Genomic DNA, 20602 nt, shown 5'->3' with positions numbered 1-20602 from the left:
CTTGATATTAAAAGTCTTTTGAATGAGCAAGAGGCCATATCTATCAACTTTTCTAGATTTCTTTATAGAGGTGAAACGATTGAAGGCACAACATAATCTATCGATTTTCTAGAGGATTGCTTCGTAAAGGTGAAACGATTGAAGGCTCAACATATACTAGTGAGTAAGTTGCATTCCACAAGCATGCTGCCACATTATTTTCATTACCCAGACAACAATCTCATCCATGCAAAAGACAATGGAGGAGTACACCATAGACAGGGGGTTGAGGCTCTGCTTTTGCCTTGAGGGATGAGCTTCTATATCAAACATATTTTTCACCAATCTGGTGGAGGTGGGATCATACACAATGCTATCTCCTTAACTACACATTTATCTCATCGATTGTGATTGTATCAAGAGCTTTGATTACAAAAGGTACTCGCTAATTGAACTCATCCAACCTGCTGGGAAGACGGTCTTATTCAGCTTTTGAACGTCTTTGTCTCGATCAAAAATCTTACTTGAGATTATTCTTCTTCATGTGCTCCATAAAATAACATAATTCAAGCTTCGAAGAGAGCTCATTGCACTGAAATCTCAGAGTAGATATGCATGTGTAACGTGGATTTCAATTGTGTCCAGTATGAAATATCTTGTTCTCACTGCAAACAGGATATTGTGATGTGATAGTTTTAAATTTTCTTTTCAATCAACCAGTTGTGAATTGTACTCCATGAGTGCTGCAATCAACTTTTTGGAGTGGCAGTGGTACCCTGCTTACAGGGATAGACTTTGCATCTTTGGATGTGAATGGTTTAGAAAATTTAAAATCTTCTCAAGCAAGAATTGCATTTTCCTAGAAAAACAAGAGGCTAAACTATGTCATTATGCTGCTACTATTATGATGAACACAAAACTTTACTTGATCGTCAGTTCTGAGGAAAGTTTACAATGGTCGCTTTTCCATTTTTGCAGGAGAGCAATGCCTGATAACGGTGTAGTATGCTTGGATAATGGTATGAAAATTTCTTAAATTACACTTTCTTGGTTTAGGCTATTTTGTTTTTCAGATGACATTAGGAAGCAGATGCAGACTCTGCCAATGGCATTTTAGTGTAGTAGTTTAATGCGCGGAGCTCCTAGCATTACTTTTCTCATTTACTATTCAGGACATCGCTCAGAAGACTTTAGAGATATTTTTTGACCGTTTCTAGTAAATTTTAGAAATTTTTTTAGACCATTTCTAGTTGCATGGCATCTCGATCCTCTTGTTGAGGGCTTTGGCTTAATCATTGGGCATTATCCTCTTTGTAGTTTTTGCGCACACCTGTACTAAATGACATGAAAATCGAGGCCCGCTACTGCTGCTCGCCCCCCCCCCCCCCCTTTTGCTGTTGCGCCATCGCTCTCCTCCCCCCCCCCCCCTCCCTCCCCCCGCTGCCCCTTCGCTGCCCCCCCACCCCCTTCAGCCCCTGCGCACTGCCTCTCAACCCACCCGCTGCCCCCCCCTATCTGCGCGCGCTGCCCCATTAGCTGCCGCAGCCCGCTGCCCACCCCTGTCTGCGCACTGCCCCTTAGCTGCCGCAGCCCGCTGCCCTCCTCTCGCTCTGCCTTCCCCGCTCGCTGCTGCTTGTGCACCCGCACATTGCACGGCTGCCCTCTTCGCCCTCGCTGTCTCCTCATCACCCCCCCCCATCCTCTTCGCTCCCGAAGGCCCTCTGCACCTGGCTCGGCAGCACTTTCTCTTCGGAAAAGTGCCTGGCTGACTTGTTTGCAGGTTTCTTCTTCGCCGCCCGCTTCTTCGACTCAGCAGTAGACACAGATGGAGGCTCCAGCTTCACCTCAGAGGGACTCGCCTGAAGCCCCCTCGCCCGACCCCGCTGAGCCCACCATTCGACTTGCTCTTACGCCGGCAGAGCAAGCGAGCCTTGCCACAAAGGTAGAACGCTTGCAGGCGACTTTTGTCATCTGCAAGGTTCTCGGCACTCGTCCTAGCAGAGGAGAGCTGCGAGACCTTCTCCAGGCCCGCCTCCTCGCAGAGGTGGGCAAGATCTTGGATGTCCAGATTCTCGGACGGGGGTACTACCAGATTGAGTTCGAGACTTCCGAGATGGCCTCCAAGGTCATAGCTATGAGTCCATTGGCCATCCGAGCATCACGCGCCCACTTTCGACAGTGGCGACATGGTTTTGACCCGTCTTCGGATGTGCTAGTAGAGGAGGCGGACATCCCCATCTCAGTCTGCTTTCCAGGTTTACGGAGGGAGTACCTTCCACTTCTCTCCAGGATTGGCTCCGCCATCGGAACTGTCCTGGAGACACCTCGTATGGCAGCATCAATAGCTGCCAAGGCGGCTGGCATCCCTTCAGTTCGAGTTTTGGTCAGAGATACCCACACTCTCCCGAAGGTCATCCTTCTGCCTCGGGTGAGTGGGGGTTGGTTTAGACAGAGTGTGGAGTACTCGGGTCTCCCGAACCAGTGCTTCATTTGCAGACAGATGGGCCACCTAGCGAAGGCCTGTCCACGGAGGAGACCACGACCCGCACCCAAGCCTCAGCCCCAGCCTGCCAAGGCTGGGCCGCAGCCACAGCCAGCGACAGAGCACAGATTCAGCGCCACCCTCCGAGCCTGGGGCTCCAGCGGAGGAGGGGTGGCAGCAGGCCCGTGGCCGTCGACGTCAGGGGCCACAGCGACAGCCTGGCACTCAGAGTGGCCCCCAGGTGCCTACTCAACAGCAGTGGGTTCCCACGGGGAACCGCTTTGGTCCTCTTGAGCAGGAGGAGCCCCCTACGCCAGCCACCACCTCCGCTTCACCCTCGCCAGCCGCTCCGCCTTCCGATCTCCCCTCCTCCTCCTCATGCCCTCCCCTGCCCTCTGCTACCGCTCACTCCCCACCTGGCCCCCCCATGTCTCTGCCGCCCCACCCCGCTTCTCCTCTCCCCCGCCCCCCCCCAGCCTCTTCTCCCCCTCCTTCTGCTTCAGTACCACAGTCGGCTCAGGAGACTGGACCCTCGCCGGCGGCTAGGAGATCTCTTGGCAGCGCCTTCGCCACGAGTCGCCTAGCGAGAGAGGGTCAGCCTTCATGCGGCCCCCACTGCAGATTCAGACATCTCCTCTTGCAGCCATCCCTCGTGGTTTGACGAGCTTTGACCTCCGACGCCGCTGGGATTTCTTCGATTACGGGTTTACTCGTTTTCTTGGCGATTCCGCAGCAGACCACGAGGCAGCCTGCTTCAGAGTCCACGCTTTGTTCCTCGCCGCTAGGGGGACAGAGGCCTTGGACTCAGCAGTTGGTTTCTCCTTCCCCCTCTGTGGCAGGACTGAGACAGAGTGGTCCCTCGACTCACTGGTGGGATGGTTGCATACACAGATTCTCGAGTTCTCTCACCACATGGGAGAACTGGGCGTTACAGATTTGCTGCAGACTTTGTGGCCACTGGCCAAGTTTGCGGTGACACCCCCAGATTCAGCAGGATGTAGACACATTGTGGTGTACTTTTTTGCTGATACGCAGTGTTTGCCTTGCTATGTATTCATTCATGAGGACTCCTGGACAGAGGAGGTTGCTTTACGCACGGCTCGCTCTACTTGGGCTTGGACCAAGCACTCACTGCAGTCTCGCCTATCTAGAGGACGCTCGGATGCGGATTACTCCCCATCCAAGCCTGCTTCGAAGATAGCTCGTCTTGCTGCTACGGCAGCATCTGTTCTCTCTCGCTCCCCATGAGGATCGTCTCGTGGAACGTGTAGGGACTAGGTGGGCCCCAGTTTCAGCGACAGCGGGGCCGATTGCGTCAAGAGCTTCAGCGTTGCCTTGTGGGAGGAGAGATTGATCTCCTTATGCTTCAGGAGCACCATTTGTCTGAGAGCCGCATTCGGCGATGTGGTCAGATTTTGCGTGGACGCTATGATACCTTTTGGTCAGCTGCTTTTGGACCTGGAGGCATCCAGGGTGGGGTATGTATGACTATTGCGGACTCATTACAGCAGGCCATTGTGGGCAGAGGGATTATTGTACCAGGCAGGGCTCAGTGGATTACTATGCAGGTTCAGGGTAGCCTTGTGGGTTTCCTGAACATCTATGCGCCCAATGTGGCGAGTGCTCGTGCAGAGTTTTGGTCACAGATTGTTGAGTCTTTGCCACAGGTTGACCAGTGGTGTGTAGGAGGGGACTTCAACATGTTGGAGGACCCTTCTGACAGGATCGGAGGCAGCCATGCTACTTTGCATGGAGTCGAGTTAGCAACTTGGGAGAGGTTTTGTATGACGTTGAGGGTCTCGGATACATGGCAGCATTCTGGCTTTGTGAGGCCTCCAGAGAGTCTTGCCTTCTCTCGATCAGACCGCAGAGTGGGAGGAGTGAATCTATCGCGCATAGATCGCTTCTACACTAGTGACCACTTCAGTGACTTGGGGGGATCAGTGGGCATCCTGGCAGGGACATCCTTCTCGGACCATGCACCAGTGATCCTCACAGTGGTAGACAGGCAAAGGAGTGGGAGCACGATGCTTCGCATCCCAGAGCGGGTCTTGTTGGACTCAGCACTCAGAGAGAGGGTCGAGGCTCTATGGACAGAGGGCATGGACAGCCAGGCTCCACCTGCAGACAGAGTGGCCTCAGGCCTAGCTCAGCTTAGCCACTTCTTTCTCCAGGAGTCTTTGGCTCGACGGGCTGCAGCGAGAGAGGAGCAGCAGCGTCTCAGACGAGGCATTGCTTCAGTACAGAGGATGCAGGAGCAGCATCCAGACAGTCCATGGTTGGAGGAGCAGTTACAGCAGGCTCGACAGGAGCTTGATTGCACAGAGGAGAGGCGCCATGAGTTTGCCTTTCACCGACAGGCATCTCAGTGGACTCAGGTGGGTGATAGAGTGACAGGTGCTTTTTTTGGGACAGTGGGACCTCGGCACTCGCATGCCAAGGTCAATGAGTTGAGGAGACCCGATGGGTCAGTTGTTTGTGAGCCCGAGGATATGCGTGCAGTTGCTACTGACTTTTACCGTGAGCTACTGTCGGCTGAGCCCGAGTCAGAGAGACAGGATGCATGCAGGGAGCAGGTTTGGGCACAGATGCCTTGTCTTGTGATTGAGGAGATGCGGCAGAGGCTTGAGTTACCTCTTCAGCTTGAGGAGCTGCACACGGCTCTTAGGGCCCTCCCTCGTGGTAGCTGTCCAGGTGGGGATGGGCTGACTTTCAGCTTCTTCTTGGAGTACTCGGACCTGCTTGGCCCAGATCTTTGTAGTGCCTTTCAGTACATTCTGCACACAGGAGTGATGCCGGATAGCATGAGTGAGGGCCTGATTTACCTCATTCCAAAGGAGGGTGGCTCCTTGGATGAGATTCGACAGTGGCGTCCCATCACCATTCTCAACTCAGCCTACAAAATTCTTGCCAAGGCTCTGAGTTTGAGGATTCAGCCACTTTTGGAGAGCCTTATACATGGGACTCAGACAGGTTTTGTCAAGGAAGGCAGTATCCTTGACAACATCTTCACTTTTTGGGAGGCTTTTGCCCATGCACGGCTCCGTGGGGAGGACCTTGTGATTCTTCTTCTCGATTTTGAGAAGGCATACGACAGAGTTGACTGGGACTTTCTAGAGGGCACGCTACGCAGGATGGGCTTCTCAGAGGCTTGGATCAGAGGGGTGTCAGCTTTGTACAGACAGGCCCACAGTCAGGTGCTTTTGGCAGGAGGTAGAGGTGAGCGCTTCATGCTCACACGATCGGTCAGACAGGGTTGTCCTCTTGCCCCCTTTCTCTTTCTGTTCTATGCGGAGGCGATGAGCAGATTCTTGGTGTCACAGCAGGTTGGTTTGAGGGGCTTAGCACTCCCTATACGGGGAGATGAGCTTCTGGACGCTGAGTTTGCCGACGACTCAGCCTTGTACTTAGAGGGCCAGGAGGCCAATTTACACAGATGTGGGCAGGCTTTGGAGACCTTCTGCTGTGCATCGGGCGCACTGATCAACTGGAGAAAGACAGTGGCTTTCTCAGTTGGTAGTGCTCCTGTGCCAGATTGGATGCCAGGAGAGGGTTTCAGGTGGATTCCTCCAGGGACTGCAGTTCGGTACTTGGGTTGTCAGGTTGGTTTGGATTTGTCCCCCGAGCAGCAAATTGCTCCTCTTCTCCTGTCCATCAGGAGAAAGCTGTTACATTGGAGCTCAGCACGACTTTCGCTGGCTGGTAGAGTAGTAGTTGCCAACCAGGTGTTGTTGGCGACTATGTGGTACATCACTTCTTGCTGGATCTTCTCGAGTTCTTGCATCAGCCAGGTAGAGAGGCTGATCAGGAACTTCCTTTGGTCAGGTCGCGACACTCAGATTGCCCGAGCCAAGGTGGCTTGGTCGGTCATCACACTTCCTTGTTCTCAGGGAGGTCTTGGGATCATTGATCCAGCACAGCAGAGCAGAGCCCTTCTTGGGAAGTTCGTCGTCAGAGGACTTCTTCCAGGCGAGGAGCCCTGGAAGGAGTTCTTGTTGCAGAGGCTTCGTGCCCGGGTGCCTCAGTCAGGAGGCCCTTGGCAACCTTCGACCAGATGGATCTTTACAGAGTTGCGCCGAGTTGGTTTGAGCAGGAGACTGGAGGACCGATTCACTGTGAGTTTGCTTCGTTCTTGGGAGCTATTGCGGCGTGGCCTAGAGCAGCGACAGCCGACGTGCACGGAGGAGCGCCTACGGCAGCCCCTCGTCTGGAACCCCATGGTTAGCACTCAGAGAGGCCACTTGGTTGGGAGTAGGCCTCATGTTTCTTGGGGTCCCATGGCAGCAGGTCCTGCGCGCTCTCTAGGTGACTAGCTAGAGTTCACAGGTTTGTCAGAGGAGGTGCAGGTTGTCCAGCTACAGGGCATGAGAGGGGTTCAGAGCATGTGTCAGGACATCTGAGAGTCAGTTCCTACTGATTGGCTCACGCCTCTCGAGCCAGTAGCACCCCGGTGGATGGGAGCCTTCACACGACTGGAGGTTCTCATTTCAGTCAGGGCTTGCTCAGAGACTGTCCCAGCCCTGTTTTTCGAGCTTCAGGGTGGGGGACGATTACAAAGAGTTGCAGTAGAGGCCCCGCAAGTAGCAGAGTGTTGTTTCCAGAGGATCCGAGTTGTGGGCATCTGTGGGAGGACTTGCGTCATAGACCCTGACCCAGCAGCTCTTGAGACAGGACACTGGAGGCTATGGGCTTGGGAGTGCTGTCCACTGGCACGAGTACAATGGGATCCTGGTGAGTGGCTTTGGAGGGACCCATTCTCTTCTGCAGACCGCCCAGGAGTCCCTTTCTTTCAGTACACTGTTCGGCTTGGACGTCATATACTTGCAGCATAGAGAGAGGCCCGCCCCGCTGCAGCACGTCATTGGCAGGAGGAGGGTCTCACAATTGAGTTCTTGGCAGCTTTTTGGCAGAGGCTGTGGGACTCCAGACAGCCGAGGCGCGTCACCTTGTTCCAGTGGTTGGTTGCACACAGAGCCACAGCAGTAGGGAGCTGGCTTGTACATAGTGGTCTCTCGGCCGCATGTACAGCCTGTGATTAGTTGGTGGAGAGTCAGCGACACTGTCTTTGGGACTGTCCCTCGGCCCAGCAGGTGTGGCTACGAGTTCTTCGGCTGATGCCTGCCCTCTCCACGGCTCGACAGTACACTTGGGGGGCGGCGGCTTGGTCCACCCTCACGGGCCCGGCACTTCAGTTTGAGCTATCTTCCACCAGCAGGATGATAGTGATACAGGGGGGTCGACCTACACTCCAGCCTGCTACAGACCTTTCTCCACAGGAGTGGAGCAGTGAGAGAGCGGAGTGTTGGGAGCTCATCAACGGCCTAGCTCTCTGGTTCATCTGGCGGGCCCGTTGTTTCCGCATCTTTGAGGCTCGCCTTGTACCACCAGCAGAGACTGTTCGTGACTTTTGGCTAGAGCTGATCCATACTCTCAAAGGACAGCTTGAGGGACTACAAGGCAGCTCCGACCGCATGCGGGAGCGCCGCGAGGCTTTCCTTCGTCTCTGGCGCCCTGGGCCGTTTTACTCCATGGTCCAGGGGGTGCTCAGATGGCACTACTGTCCACCTGTGTGGCTTTTCCCTCCTCCCATCTCTTGATTTAGCCCCATTGTATATATGTTGTTTTTTCATTGGGAGAGTCTCCCCATCATGTTTGTTGTAGGCCTCTCTTGCAGAGGTGGATGTAGCCCTATGGGCAGCTTTCATTAACTAATAGAAGGATCTTTTTCTCGGAAAAAAAAAAAAAAATGACATGAAAATCACACTTTGCATCCCCTGCAATATGTTATGCCTTTTTTTTGGGGGGGGTGGGGGTGTGCGGGGCGCTGTTAGCATTACTATTCTCATTTACTATTGAGGACATTGCTAAGAAGACTTGAGAGATATTTTTTTACTGTTTCTAGTAAAATTTGAAAATGTTTTAAACTGTTTCTAGTTGCACGCCATCTTGATCGTCTTTTTGAGGGCTTTGGCTTAATCATTGGGCGTTATCCTCTTTGTTTGTGGGTTTTGCCACCTGTACTAGATGGCATTAAAATCACGGTTTGCATCTTCTGCAACATGTTATGCCTTGGCAGCTGGGCTGCATGTGAATTTTCACAAGTCTAAGCTCGCTGGTGACAGTTGGCACGCTTTTTTCTCGCCTGGTCAAATAATGCAGATGGTTCGGCATTCTGGTTAACCTTTGGCTTGGGAAATCGCCTCTTCTCAACAAGTGGAATACGTGCTTCAGCGTGCATGTAATAAATTAAATTATTGGAAGCTCTCCACCTGACTTTTGCATTATACAATCCATTTTGATCACCTACATGCAGTCCTTTTTTCTGTTATTACATTGTCCAGCTAGTTACATTGATGCATTTTGTCGGACAACTTGGAAGACTAAGCATTGAAGAAGGCTTTGACAGATGGAAAAATATGTACTTCAAGATGCCATGGAGGTCTAGATATTTTGAATATACAAATTCTTGTGTTAGCAAAGAAAGCTACATTGATGTCAGAATCTTCCATAGAAAGCTGCCTTGGATGGAGTTCTGCCACCGACTGTAGCAGGGCCTTTGTCATAAGGGCAACACACTTCTACAACTGAATGCCTATGATCAGCTGACCTAATGGAGGATTTGAAGGATTATAAAGGAGGCCAAAACTTAAAGTTCGACGCTTTTTCAGGGACTAGAGATGAGAAGAAAGCGCTTGCATTACCACAATTTGATACTGCTTTCTCTGGGGCTAAAGCTGAGCCTCCAAAGTCTGAAAAGAATCTCCCTTTCTTTAAAGGGAATTCTTTGTAGTGGGACCAGGGTTGAGGGACTAGGGGTGTGGGACCAGGGCAAAGATCGTTGTACTTTGAGCTCCTCTAGCTCCCGCCTCAGCTACTCCACCACCTCCTCTTGCAAAGATCATTGTACCTTGAGCCCCTCGAGCTCCCGCCTCAGCTACTCCACCACCTCTTGTTGAGGGGGCCTATCTCACTTGAGGGCATTAAGTAAAGACTTTTTCTTCTAGCAAAGATCGTTGTACTTTGAGCTTCTCTAGCTCCTGCCTCAGCTACTCCACCACCTCTTGTTGAGGGGGCCTATCTCACTTGAGGGCATTAAGTGAAGACTTTTCCTCTTGTTAAGGGGGCCTATCTCACCTGAGGGCATTAAGTGAAGACTTTTCCTCTTGCAAAGATTGTTGTACCTTGAGCCCCTCGAGCTCCCTCTGCAAAGAAACCAAAGATCAAACACATCTTTTAAAAAGACAGTGGCTGGCATAGAAGGGTCTTTGCATGGTTTTTAAACCGTTCTATCCTTATTGCTGCAGTAATAAATCATGAAGAGTAGTCTCGTTTGAGAGACTTTTAACTTCTGTTGAGATGTCTCAAGTAGAACCTTTTCAACCCATTTCCTCACCATAAAGTCTTTTGGTTGCTGAGGCAATGTGGCTACCAAGGCCTTGGTCCTTGTTATCAGCTTTGCAAAGGTCTCAGTAGTTTGTTACAAGGTCCTCAAGCTCATCTAGAGCTTTTTCTTGGTAGTCCCTAGGTCGGAAGGCAGCACATTGCCGTGTCCTAGTCCGCAAAGTGGTTCTCTTTGAGCTAGTTGTACCACTTTTCTGCAAGGCTGTCCAATGTGGATGGGAACAACATTAAGGTTGCATTTTCTCGATTAAGACCCCTGACTCTGCACAAGGATACAAACTTCCTCACATGATTATTTGTGTCCTCAATTAGAAGTCCCTTAAAGGTTGGAAACTTGATATTGACTCTTTATTTTAACAATGGAACCAGCAACCAGCAGATAGAAATGGAGATGACGAAGAGACACATGAACTGCTCAACCCGACGTCAGTACACTGTAAGGATCCAAGTACAAAGAGCTCCAGTCCACGTGTTGTGCTACTCAGATAGAAGGGTTATCGAGCTTGGATATTGCATGGATGTGTGCTAGGTATAGACTATGTGGACACTTGGCTAAGACAAGGCTCACATAAGACTCGTACGTGTAAGCGATAATAGATGATAAAAATATACATTGACCAAATTATCTCCATAGGTAAGATGGCCCATATAGACTAGCTAGGCACGAGGACACAGCCACCACTTGTCCTTCTCACGCCGCCCACCCTATTTCACTAGTCCAGTGAGTGGTATCTGTAAGTTGTCTACGGTGACCCGAGCAGTGCAGTTGGGCTACAAGCTTGGGCAATAGACAGTAAGACTAATGGACCAGCTTGGACAAATGAAATCAACCAACTTGACCAGCTTGAGTTAAGTTTGGACTAGTGGTCCCCCTTACAGCCTCGTGTTTAAGAAGAAAATCGACCCACTGTCAGACATCCTGCGCAGTAGGCATTTTTCTAGGGGAAAAACAAATTGACTGCATTCAAAGCATATTGTGCGACCAGGTCCATGAGTTCCTGAACAGGAATACGTACCTCGAGAGTAGGAGGCAAATTGTTCCAACCTCTCCGAGCCTCCTCGAAGTCCTCATACAAGGAAGCTTTGATCTCCGGCGTGGCCTCCAAAGCAGGTTCCATTGCTTTCCGACACTTTAACACACACAAGGAGTCAAACATAAATGAGGAAAACCTTGCCCAAGAACCAAGCGCCTAAAGCAAACACTGCGAATAGCTGTAAGTATTTTTAGCGGGCTACAATGTCACTGTCACAGGACACAGTTAGTACAGTTGGTCTAGGCTAGTTCACACTGGACGGACCCTCTCGGCTGGGAGTGACACGTGGCAGGGTACCGACGGTGGTCTAGTGGACATCGTGGCCAGGTCACCACATGGCTGGCATTTATGAGCCGTTGGTGGCTCTTTATGGTGGTACATATGAGTAGTAGCGGTTGGTCATCAGGAGTATCTTCTTCACCTCTGGTCGAGCATCGTCGTCGAGAGCAGTGAGTCTATACACAGAGCACTGATTCACCGTCCCTGCACATCTGAGCCTCGACACCCCATTGTACCTGAGAGTCCTGGGCTGGAGCTGAGTGTGCTGCCACGCCAGAGTCTGTATCAGTTCTTTGAGATAGTCGAGTCTTTTGTTGTGGTCTACTGTTGTTGTTGTCTGTTGTTGTTGTGTCTCTGTGAGCTCAGTTGTTGTCTGTTGTTTCCCTTCTGTTCAGTCTGTTCGAGTGAGATTGTCACGCACATTGCACTGAGGACCACCCACTGTAGAGAGCACGACACATTATCCGCGCTACAGGTGCTCTCATTTTGGCGATCACGATGGGACCTCAACTGAAATCTCACTCTGTGAGGTGCAAATCTTGAAGCTAGTTGGGTCTATCTAGCTTCGCCTACCTTGCCTAGCTTCGCCGACCTTGCTTTGCACTGTTCTCCTCTTGCCTGGTCCAACTGGTCTAGTCTCTCTCGCCCTAGTCATCCCTCGCCCTGGTCCAACCTGTCCTCGTCCCTAGTCTAGACCTCCTCAACCCTGGTCTAGTCCTCCTCGTCCCTGGTTTTAGGCTCGTCCCTGGTCTAGCCTGGTCTAGTCACTTGCCTAGTCTAGTAGAGTCTAGACCAGTCTTCAGCCAGTTCAAGGTTTTCTTGCCCAAAGCTTGGTTGGTTTGGTGGTCCCTGCATGACCCATACAAGGTGGTCAGTCAAGCGTCAAAGCGCACTCCTGAGTCCTCTAAAGTACTACAACAGAAGACGACCCTTGGAACCTGTTAGAAGTCCATCACCCATACCTCCACATACGACATCACCCATTCCTCCCTCCGGTTCCACATCTTCCAGATCACCTTCTCCAGTAAAGCTCTCTCCTATTCTGATACAGCAGGCTACTGAGCAACAGGCTCAGCAAGGGGCTATGGAGCCGTTGGCTAGCGTTTTGGCGAAGGTAAACATCAAGTTCCCTACATTCAAAGGACTCTCTTCAGAAGATGCTGACGACCATGCAAGGAGGTTTGTATCTCTCTGTAGGGGTCGTGGTCTTAACAGGGAAGATGCTTATTTGGTACTCTTTCCATCCACCTTGGATGGCTTAGCAGACAAATGGTACAGCCAGTTTGCAGAGAACCATTTTGCAACTTGGGCAACCTTAAGACAACAGTTCTGTGCAGCTTTCAGGCCAGGTGACTACCAGGAGAAGGTGTTGGATGAGTTGGCCAACATGGTGCTCCAGCCAGAGGAGACTTTTGCAGAACTTATGACGAAAACCAAGTCTCTGGTTGCCAAGCTTTCCCACCAACCAGGTGAATTTATGGTTAAGAAGTGGGTAGAGAAGGCGCTTCCCAAAACTTCTCAGCAAAAACTACGAGAAAGTCTCCAACCCGACGCCACTCTGGAGGAGTTCATCGTAGCTACTACGAGGATAGAGGGGGCTAGGAAGCTGTTCTCCAACCCCCCTCACATAGAGACCCCCTCTGTGTTTTTGGAAAGTCCTTCTGATCCTTTAACTTCTTTACGTGGGGAACTGGAAGCCCTAAAGTTACAGCGAGCTCTTCAAGAGGAGAGGTCCTTCTCTCTTAGACAGGAGACGCCTCCACATCACAAGGCATTGGAACAGATCAAGCGTGAGCTAGAAGAGCTCAAGGGTCAGCAAGAGACTAAGGCTACGGTTTGGTGTAGCTCATGCCGCTCTCCAGGGCACCCTCCTCAGGAATGCCCCCTTCGGGTGTACTGCCACTTCTGTGAAAAATCTGGACATGAGAACAAGGACTGTTACTACCTCAAGGGATTGTGGCAAATACAGCAAAGTCTTGGTCCTACTCTTCAACAAGGGCCAGCACCTGCATCCAACATGGTTTCTCCTTGTGGCCATCCACACCATATGCCACCTTTGCTGACAGCCCCTCCTATGCAAGGTATGCCAAGTACTTTTCCGTCTCAGAACTTTTATCATACCCTTGCTCCCTCATCACCTCAAAGCTTCTATGGCTCCACCTCAAACTCAATGCACAGCAGCAAGGACCACCTCGCCCTTCGACTCGCCCTTTGAATCGGCCCATTTTGTGCTACAGATGCGGGGAATATGGGCATTACCAAAGCAAATGCCCCCTGCCAGAAGGGTCCTCTCCTTGCCGTCATTGCCCTAAAACGAAGGATTACTACAGTAAGGATTGCCCTAAACTTCGTGCATCCACGGCTTCGAACTCAAGTCAAAGCCAGAATGAGTTTGCCTTTCCCAAGCTCAACTTGATAGCAGTGAGCACCGTTTCTCAGCCGCCCCCTTCTACCCACGTGGTTACCCCTCGAAATAAGCCGCCGCAGTTGGCAGAGGATCCATCGGGCGTCCTCACCCGGGCCCAGAGAGCCGCTCTCGGTCTTAGCACTCCATCAAGTTCAACTCCCCCACACATTCTCACACCAGTGGATACCCTGCCTACAGCTGTTAACAAGCCATCCCCCAGTGCCATGAAAGAATCCAAATCTTTGCTCTCAGATATTGTTGAAGCTTTCTTGGAAGCAGTTTCCGATCTACAGAAGATCAAGGTACAAGCAGAACAACAGGTAGAAAAAGAGAAGCTTACAGCAGAGACAGTCTTGAAGAACACTTTCCAACAAGTGTCCCTCTATGACATGCTACGGCTAGATGCAAGTTTTAGAAGTGACACCCTTGCTGTTATTCAATCACTTTACCCCAGAGCAAGTCCTAGTGGCGGGCACCTCCCAGTGCGACCATCAAAGTCCTATATGATATCCAATCCCGCTGCTCCACTCACTGATAGAAGCCCTCGCCTGACAATGTCTGTTTTGGGTCGGCATTTTTGAGGAGTGATAGTGGATGGTGGATCTGGCATCAACCTGATGCCCGAGTTCACTATGTTAGCTCTAGGTCTATAGCCTACTTGCCCTGCTCCCTTCACAGTTACATTGGCCGACCAACAGACAGTCTATCCAGTGGGCATAGTGGACAATGTGCCTCTGCAAGTACAAGACTTTACTTTTAACTTGGATTTTGTTGTGGTTCGTCTTCCCCAGGTTGAGGGTGGATTTCCCTTGCTCATTGGAAGACCATGGCTGCGACACACTAAAGCACTTCATGATTGGGGGAACGATGCCATGTGGATACATACTTCTGGCTCCCCGATGCAACCCATTCTCTTAGAAGGAGGTATGGATCCCGTGGTGCAGCAGGTTTCTTTGTCAATGGAAACCAACCCTGAACAAGAACAGCCTACTCCACAGGAAAGAAATCTCCTCTACAAGAGTTCACACCCCCTCGAATATCAGTCCCATTGGTGTCTGCTTCCCCGACCACGACAAAGCTCTCATCTATGTCTAGAAAACCTCCTTCACAGAGCAGGTCCTGCTTGATGAATTCCCTTCTCCTAATAGTTTGCTACCTCTTCGCCCTTTCCCAACTCCGAGCTCTCCCCACCCCTCTCCCAACTCGTCCCCCCTCTCTCCCAACTCAGCCCCTACCCACCCCTCTCTTGCCCTCGCCCATACCCACCCCCTCTCTCGCCCTAGTCCCTCCACCTCACCCCCTCGCCCTCGCCCTACCCCCTCGTCCTAGTCCCTCCCCCTCACCCCCTCGCCCCTTGTCCATCCCTCTCGCCCCCTCACCACCCCTCGCCCTTGTCCCTCCCCCTCACCCCCTCACCCCTTTAAGTCCTCGCCTCTAGTCCCTCCTCGCCCTCGCCCTGTCACCTTCCCCTCGCCCCTACCCTCCCCTTACATTCCCTCGCCCCTACCCACCCGTCTCGCCCCTACCCACCCCCTCGCCCCTACCCTCCCCCTCATATTCCCTCGCCCCTACCCACCCCTCCCTTCCCCTCGCCCCTAACCAGTCCCCCTCGCCCTTACCCACCCCCTCGCAAATGGAGAGGGAAATGAAGGAGTGGAAAACAGAGATGGAAGGATGGTGGAAGGAGAAGGCCAACCTCCTTCAGATGGTCTTCAATGAAAGCGCACAATGGAAGAAGGAGAAAGAGAGCCTTAACGCAGAAATACAGACACTCAAAGAAGAAGTCTCAGCCCTCAAACAGGAGAACCCAAACATCAAGATACAGACAATCAAAAAAGAAGTCTCAGCCCTTAAACAGGAGCTTGCTGATAGAGTAAGCAGTGGACTAGAGGAAGGTGGATTTCAGCCCTCTGTAATAGATGAAATCAAGGAAATCAAGGAACAGGTAAGGATGATCACAGAGGAAGAGAAACAAAGTGTGGCAAAGACATCTTTATGGGCGGAGATGATAATAAGGACACAAAGAAAGGCGGACGAGGCCGAAAAATGGATTGAGGTCGCCAAGAAAAGGAAAGGTCAAGAAACTCCTTGTACACCGATGCTTATCAACATGACCCTCGAAGAGGAACAAAGAAGGCGGATGCGAGCACTGCATGTAAAAGCGACCGGTCTCAAGGACATAAACGATGTGGAGAAAGAGGTCACAAGCCTTACATCCATGATGGGGATGGCGAAGCCTTTGCACACAAAGGCATGGAGGGTAGGTAAGAAAAGTGATGGCACGGGAGAGTCTTCAAAGGGGAGAGCTCTCATACTAAGCTTCCCCTCGTTGGAAGAGAAGAAGGAATTCTTGAGGAAGAGGCCTACTCTCAAAAAGACAGGTATTTTCCTAGGTGATGACCTGACTCTCTCACAGCTCGCACATATGAGAGAGGTAATGCCAGAGATTACAGCGGCAAGGGAGAAGGGAAAGTTAGCCTTCTACAGAGATGGACGGGTGGTGATTTTAGAGCGGCGCACTGCATGACGGTGCGAGACCTATGGGACCACAGTGAAGATGGCTACCTGGAATTGTAATGGGTCTATGAGGTTGGACGTGGGTGCATTTGAGGACAGTTTCAAAGACAAGGATATTGTATTCTTCTCAGAGACTCATCAGGCCCCTGGACAGGTGATGCCACATGTGGTGGGTTACAGATGGGCGACAGCTCACAGGACAAATGCGAGATCTGAGCATGGGAGTAGAGGTTCAGGAGGAGTAGCAGTGCTATTCAGAGAGGAACTACAACCATTACTGCATATTGTACGAAGAGATAATCATGCTAGATATATGTGGGTGAGACTGAGAGCTGACACAGGTCGATTCCTATATATTGCCATATGTTACTTTCCTCCCAGTACATCAGTGTATGCTGCATCTAGAGGGCAATCGCCTTTCTCTATACTAGATGATGACTTATGGGAGTTTTCTAGGGATGGTGATATCATTCTCCTAGGGGACTTCAATGCCCGAATGGGCAACTCGCAGACAGTTTTCTACGACACTTCAGATGAGATGCTTAGGAAGCTGGATGTGGGTGAGTTGGGACTTGACAGATGCTCAGATGACAGAGAACAGACGGAGTATGGGAGATACCTCATGGAAATGACGACTACACATGGATTAGCCATACTTAATGGCTTACAGCGATTTCCTGAAGCAGCCGGTTTCACATGCTTTCCAAACAGACATGGGGCCAGTACAGTGGATTATGTTATAACTCGCAACCGAGCTTTGTCCCCTGCATTCAGGATTTCACAGTGGGAGCCAGGCCAGCGGGCATAGCAGTAGATCATGCTCTCTTGATACTGTCCGTTAAATTTCAGTATAGTACAACCTAGACATCAGGAGGCAGGTCACACACCCGCTATACATTTACACCAGAGACTGATTTCGTTTATACAGAGGAGATCTAGGACCGTCTATTGGAAGGCACAACTGGCACAAATGGTACAGGCCTCTCAGTGGAGGAGTGCACCACTCTACTGATTGAGACACTGCATGGGGCTGCATCAGTGGCATACCCACACACTCAGTCGGGCAAGAGACGACATTATGGGAGCATGCCCCAGAATAGTTGGTATGATGAGGAGTGCAGAGAGATGAGACCCCAGCTACAGAGGGATCTTCTTTTAGGAGTCATCACTTATAGACAGTCTCGGATTGCTTTCCGACGCCTTGTGCAACGGAAGAAGCGAGCTTACCTAGCTCAGATGGAGCGAGACTTATATCAGATGTTCTTGAGTAGGGACTTAGGAGAGGCATGGCGACTCTTCCATGAGCACTCCCCTTCCTCAGTGATTACTTGACCTGGTGTAAGGGGCCAATATGCGACATCATTATATACGGTTCCCGGAAAGGAACCCCTTCCAGACCCTACCAAGCCTTGCCCAACTACGAGCACTTTCTTTACATCTGAGATGGTACAAAGGGCCATTGACAGGATGAGGACTGGGAAGGCATATGATCATGACGGTCTAGTAGCAGAGCACTTTATACATGCCAGGGATATGTTGATGGAGGTTCTCGCAGTGTTGTTCAATCGTGCCATGTGTGAGGGATTACCTGAGACTTGGAGGTTGTCTAATATTGTGCCCATCTTCAAGGCTGGTGACCCTACAGAGCCTAGGAACTACCGCACTATTATGGTTGGACACACATTGGCATGGTTGTATGCATCTATTTTGGAGCAACACTTGAGTAATTGGGCAGAAAGCGAGGGTGTACGAGCAAAGGGTCAGGCCGGCTTCAAGAGGGGTTTCTCCACTCTTGATCATATTCTGATCCTCAGGGCCATCATTGAGGAGCGCAGAGCACATGGGAGATGGATCTATTGTAGCTTTGTGGATTTTCGAAAAGCATTTGACATGATACCAAGAGCTCGATTGATACGCAGACTACAAGAGATGGGGGTGCCCATAGAGGTGATTTGGGGGATTATGGCTTTGTACAGATCAGTGATGGGACATGTACGCACTCCGAAAGGGGTATCTGATTTAGTTCACTCGACTATTGGAGTGAAACAGGGCTGCCCATTGTCTCCTACTCTATTTGGTATGTATGTTGATGAGGTGTCTGATTACATTGACAGAGAGGGTGACAAGGGTGCCCAGCTGGCAGGGGCGTGGATCCCATTGTTGCTATATGTTGATGATATTGAGCTGATATCTGACTCACCAGAAGGTATGCAACGACATTTGGATGCACTACGTAGCTTTGCATAGGATAGTGGATTGTGTGTAAACCTAGGTAAAACCAAGGTTATGGTGTTTAACACCACACCGCAATGGGTCAAGAGATCAGTACCTACTTTCAAATATTGTCAGGAGATTGTGGAGTATACAGATGCATACACTTACCTCGGGGTAGTCTTCACTGGGCCGAGATTTTCTTTGAGAAGAGCAGCAGAGACCTAACTAAAGCTGGTGCGGCTCTGGGAGGAACGGAGAGGATGTGTTCGCAGGTTCAGTTCCAGGAACCTAGGACAAAATTATGGCTCTTTGATACTTTGGTTGCTTCTACTATGTTATATGGGGTGCAGGTTTGGGGACCTTCTGTAGGCCAGGATGGTTGGAGGCATATGGAGAAGCCCTTGGTATCTATGATCTCTCGGCTGATTAGAGCCAAGGCTTCCGTACCACATGATATCATTCGAGCGGAATTAGTTGCCCCCCCTATGGAGACTGAGGCGCTTACCAGATCAGTCTCCTTTGTACACAGTCTATGGGATACTACCAGAGACAGATATGCTAGGGTGGCTCTAGGGTCCTCCAGACAATTAGCTCTTAATGGGGATACATCATGCTGGTATGCACAGATGGCATCATGGTTTCAGACACATGGTTTCACCATGGACAAGTTACCTCCTTTTCAATACTCTCTACAAGCACCCTTGAGGTCTCTGACGCAGGTAGAGATTAATAGACTCATTCGTCAGGATCTGATCGAGCTGGACACGAGGAGGACATGGATAGAGCCGATACAGGAGTTGGGCACAAAGATGGCTTTCTATAGAGAGCATCTTCTCACCTCACGGGAGATGGGTTTGTGATTCAACCTAGCTATATGGACACGCATCTTTCTCATGGTTTGCGTTGTGCCATTGGCCAGATACGCATGTCCTCACATCAACTCAAGATTGAGACTGGCAGATTCAGAGGGACACCAGCAGATAGCAAGATATGCCGCTTGTGCCATCTAGAGCCAAAGACAGAGGTACATTACATATGTCATTGCACAGTGTACTATGAGATACGAGGCCGCTTTCATTGTCTATTTAGAGAAGGTTTTGGGCCTCTATCTAGGGTCATGAATTATGAGGATCAGAGATGCCTTGGGCTATATCTACTTGAGTTACACAGGCATAGAGAAACTTTATTGAGGAGAGCTGAAGAGAGACAACCCCAGAGACAGATCACAGATTTATTTACACTGGATAATGTACACCCAGAAGAACAGACAGAGGAGCAGCCAAGTGGAGAGGTCTGCCCGCACTACTGGCATTCTCATACACCGAGCATTGGAGCTAGGGAGATCTAGATGACCCAGATGGAGAAGAGGAGCTACACAGTTTCGAAGGAGGCTACAGCAAAGGATTCAAGCCATACTTTTTCGTCGTCCAGAGTGCAGATGAAGATGGATCTATACTTCCTTCCCGTATTGTCTACACATTGTACTGCTTAGTTCACACATTTCACGTCTTTCACCTTTCACACCTATCAGCTTAGTTTAGGATTCCGCAATATTTATATTTTGTTATCCTAGTTTAATTTATTTTGTCAATCTGACTTTGTATCATATACACCGCATTGTAACTTTCTGGTCTCATAGGTCACTTTGGCCTTTTGAAGACGTTAATATAACATTTCATTTCTTTTCATTTCTTTTCATTTCTCTCTCTCTCTCTCTCTCTCTCTCTCTCTCTCTCTCTCTCTCTCTCTCTCTCTCTCTCTCTCTCTCTCTCTCTCTCTCTCTCTCTCTCTCTCTCTCTCTCTCTCTCTCTCTCTATCTATCTACTATCGTACCTGTTTTCAATTCAGTGGATCCTATGATACCCGGGAACTACCGTACCACTATGGTGGGTCAAACATTCACCCGATTGTACACATCCATTCTGGAACAAAAATTGAGTAGATGGGCAGAGAATGAGGGCATAAGGGCAAGAGGGCAAGCTGGATTCAGGAGGGGTTATTCCACTTTAGATCATATTCTTACGCTCAGAGCCATTATGGAGGAAGGAAGAGCAAGCGGGAGAAGGATGTATTGTTGCTTTGTGGATTTTCGGAAAGCTTTTGATACAGTATCAAGGGCCAGATTGATGCGCAGAATGTAAGAGTTAGGGGTCCCCAAAGAGATTATCTGGGGGATCATGGCCTTATATGGGTCAGTAACTGGTTATGTACGTACTCCAGAAGGGGACTCCGACATTGTTCATTCCACCGTTGGAGTAAAGCAGGGATGCCCATTGCCCCCTACTTTAT

At 50.4% G+C, this 20602-nt stretch overlaps 1 protein-coding gene across 1 annotated transcript in view; it reads left to right on the top strand.

Annotated features, from left to right (window-relative positions):
* Positions 1-20602, top strand: part of LOC147429604 (uncharacterized) — a 256363-nt gene that overhangs the window by 136861 nt on the left and 98900 nt on the right. The window contains exon 10 of the mRNA XM_086495869.1: positions 958-998. Coding sequence (XP_086351995.1) covers positions 958-998 — 41 coding nt within the window. The remainder of the gene's footprint in view (positions 1-957; positions 999-20602) is intronic.

The sequence above is a fragment of the Adiantum capillus-veneris genome, chromosome 22 (genome assembly GCF_014529385.1).
Source record: "Adiantum capillus-veneris isolate H3 chromosome 22, ASM1452938v2, whole genome shotgun sequence".
Taxonomy (NCBI): Eukaryota; Viridiplantae; Streptophyta; class Polypodiopsida; order Polypodiales; family Pteridaceae; genus Adiantum; species Adiantum capillus-veneris.
The sequence above is the reverse complement of the archived record's forward strand: the minus strand, read 5'-3'. Positions and strand labels throughout refer to the sequence as shown.